The 3,478-nt window shown below is 45.1% G+C and overlaps 1 protein-coding gene across 1 annotated transcript; it reads right to left on the bottom strand.

The window, feature by feature from the left end:
- Positions 1–355: 355 nt before the first annotated feature.
- LOC116195390 (zinc-finger homeodomain protein 9) lies at positions 356–2,332 on the bottom strand. The gene has a single exon (XM_031524553.1). The coding sequence runs from the start codon at positions 2,033–2,035 to the stop codon at positions 950–952; it is 1,086 nt and encodes a 361-aa protein (XP_031380413.1). The 5' UTR covers positions 2,036–2,332; the 3' UTR covers positions 356–949.
- Between the last annotated feature and the right edge of the window lie 1,146 nt (positions 2,333–3,478).

The following is a 3,478-nucleotide window of genomic DNA, read 5'->3' on the forward strand; positions in this document are numbered from 1 at the left end:
AGAATCGCTAAGGGGCGTTTGGTTTCAAAGTTAAACTAAACTTGATTTTGATTTTAATCGTGAAAAAAGACAAATGAGATTGTATTATAAATTTGACTTGAGAAACGTGTATTTTTATTGCGTAGTGGGTAGAGTTAAAATCAAAATCATGATTCTAAAATCACGAGCCCTAAAAATCCCGCATCAAGAGCACGAAATTAACACGAGAAAAATCTTCTTCTTTTTTCCAAATAATATATACTGCAATTAGCTGTGAATTAAAACAATAGTGGAGAGATAATTCTTTGCTTCAATTATAGGAGTGTATGATGATATAACAAGAAAGAAATAATAAGATCAACGATTAAAGCCGCAATTTGGTGAACTGCTTAGGATAATATAATTAATTAATTAATCAAGCAACCGCCCCAATCCCCGCATTACCGACACCTTATCTCTGCTCCTTCCCTTCAGACAAATTAGAAGATCAGATCACAAAATAAAAATTCAATCAGATTAGTCCGCTCACTCATAATTTATCACTAACATTCCTTAATTTGCCAACTCTACCAGCTAGCTACATAGAACAAAATGAGACATATATATATGTATAATACATATATAGCAGTCATGGTGAAGGTGAACACAAGAACCAGCTACTGAAGATTAGACCCAAAAAAAAAAAAAAAAACCCTTTTCCGGATCGAATTTCTCCGAGTTAACCTCAAGTACTTTAATCCGATGATTCGACAACAATGAATCAAGGGGGGAAAAAAAGGAAACAAGAAAAATGAAGAGAAGGGGAAGTAGTAGTAGTAGTAGTAGTAGAAGTAGTAGAAGAAGGGACTGAGCTGAGATTGGGATTAATAATAACCATCATTTTAACTCTACCCTCTAACATTAAGCACTTATTAACGGGAGATGCATGGATCCATCAAAAGAGAAGAGATGAAGATGAAGATGATGATGTTCATGAAGAACAAGACCCATTAGTCCCGGCATGATGACGATTATGGTGGTGATGATGGTTATGGTGATGACCATCTCCATTTGGTGCCTCGCTCTTCAACAATTGGCTGCCCGCCGGGATGTCGTAATTCTCGGTGCTGTTAATGTTGTTGTCGTTGTTGGTGGTATCGGTCGGGGTGGCGGCGGTGTTGATGTTGAGGTTATGATCGGACGAGGTCGACCGCTTCCCGAGCGTGTTCTTGTTGTTGTGCATCCACACTTTGAGGACGCTTCTCTCGACCCCGATTTCGTGGCAGAATTCTTGGATGATGTCCTCATCCCGCTTCTGTATCTTCCACCCGACTCGTTCCGCGAACTCGAACATGCGTTCCTTCTGGGCCTGAGTGAACTTGGTGCGGAACCTCTTCCTCGCGATAGGGCTGACCATCGCAGCAGCCGAAGACGGGGGCGGGTGGGAGTTCTCGGGGGCAGCGGCGGTGGAGAGCGCTAGGAGCACGTGCGGGGCGGCTGAGTGGTGGTGATGGTGGTGGGGGTGGTGGGGGTGGTGGGGGTGGGCCGGGTGGCCGTAGTAGGAGGACGAGATCGGAGGCGGGGAGGAGGAGTCGGGGCTGCGCGGCGGAGGGGGATGCGGATGCGGGGGCGGGGGGTGGTGGCGGTGGTGGGGCTGGTACTCGATCACGTGGGTGGCCGGTGCAGCAGGAGCGGATGACGGGGGGGCGTCCTCCGGCTCCCGGCGGTGGAAGTTGCGGTGGCAGCCGCACGCGGCGCACTTGATGGAGGTGGGGTCGGCGTCGTTGGAGGCCGGGGAAGGCATGAACTCGCCGCAGCCATCGAGGGCGTGGCCACCCAAGCTGGCGGCGTGGTTCTTGAGGCATTCACGGTAGGTGACGGCAGCAGAGCCCGGGGGAGGCGGGGGGGCGTGGTGATGGTGGTGGTGGTGGCGCTTGAGGACGCCGTTGGTGAAAGAGAGGGGCTTCCCGAGGGGCTGGATCCGGGTAGGGGTGTCAGGTTCGGGATCCGGGGACTTGGTGCTGGCCGTGTTGGTGGTGTTGGAGGTGGTGTTTGTGGGAGTTGGAGTCAAGTCCATGGCTCAAACATTTAGGCCTTCCCCTGGCAGGCCCCCCCAAATAAAAATTCCAAAAATAAAATGGAAAATATTTGGAAATTCTAAGCTAAAAGCCCTAGCATTTAAGTGAGGGGTCTTAACTGTCAAAGTTAGGGTTTTTGAAGAGGACGAAGATCAAAGAAAAAGGTTGAAGATGAAGGATGAAGGCTGAAGGAGGAGGAAGAGGAGAAGAAGATGGAGGGGGAGAGAGAAAGAGAGAGAGCAAATGGACTGTTGTGTTGATAATGAAAAATCTCCCTGCAGGCCTTTTTCCCTTTTTTCCTTTATTTTTATGTGGTTGTGCTCTCTTTAACCCACCTGCCTTCAGATTTTAACCCTGGTTATAATCCATGGTCAAGTTTCTAACTCCCTGCTTGGGTTTGGGGTTAGATGAATTGCAATAAATATTGCTCTCCCCTGCATTTTTTCACCCCGATTAATTTGAGACAGAAAAAATCACCGGAAGCGTGCCATAAACGTCCTTTTTAATCGAAAAAATAAAAATTACCAGAAGCGTCATATGGTTGGTAAATTACATTTTATGTCGAAGGTCTGAACTTGTAATTATAAAATTTGAGATTCACCATTTAAGCACCCCATGAATATGCCAACTTCGAAATGGGATCTAGTTTTAGTTAATACGCAAAGAACGAGAAGTAGTTCGGGAATTTTATCTCATTACGTGACGGATAGAAGCATCAGTCATATTATAACAAATAGAAGAATATATTTTAATCACTCGGGTAGTAACCATAATTATTTTTATTTGTTACAATTTTATCGGTTCTTACTCCTCGTATTATTTTATCACTGGAAAACTTGAAACGCTAATTGCAAAAGAGTAAATGCAAGGACATCATTTCTGCAAATCCGGTTGACAAATGCGCAGACCATGTCAATTCTCAATAGTTGATAATCAACCGCTCTTTGCAGTAAAATATCGATACGACAAGTTCTGTTCTGAGTCTCGAGAAGAGCTCGGAAACTAACTAGAGACCACCGCATCCAATCCGATACCCGAATTGTTTAGACATGGCCAAAAATGTCGTAGTAGTGGCAACTGCGGTGCTTTCACTACATCCATCTATATATCATTAAAGAGGAGAGTACATTCATATGGCAAATGCCTATCTTTAGCAAGTTTCTTAATCTAGGATTTGTTTTTGACATTCTTCTTCCCAGCTTTTGGCATGACCTTTGATTTGAATTTATTAGCGATACGTAACTAGAATTATGCCAAATGAGCACACAGCCCGCCCGCGTACATTATCTCTAAAATCATCATTTCGCCGCACTATTACATACGTGACAACCACCTTCTGAATTGATCGAGATATGTATATCGCCATAAAACATCATAGATTCTGACAATCCACCCGATCGGAGACGACATGGCTAATGTCTCGGTAGATCGTGTCCCTAAGA

The sequence above is a fragment of the Punica granatum genome, chromosome 2 (genome assembly GCF_007655135.1).
Source record: "Punica granatum isolate Tunisia-2019 chromosome 2, ASM765513v2, whole genome shotgun sequence".
NCBI classification, from domain to species: Eukaryota; Viridiplantae; Streptophyta; class Magnoliopsida; order Myrtales; family Lythraceae; genus Punica; species Punica granatum.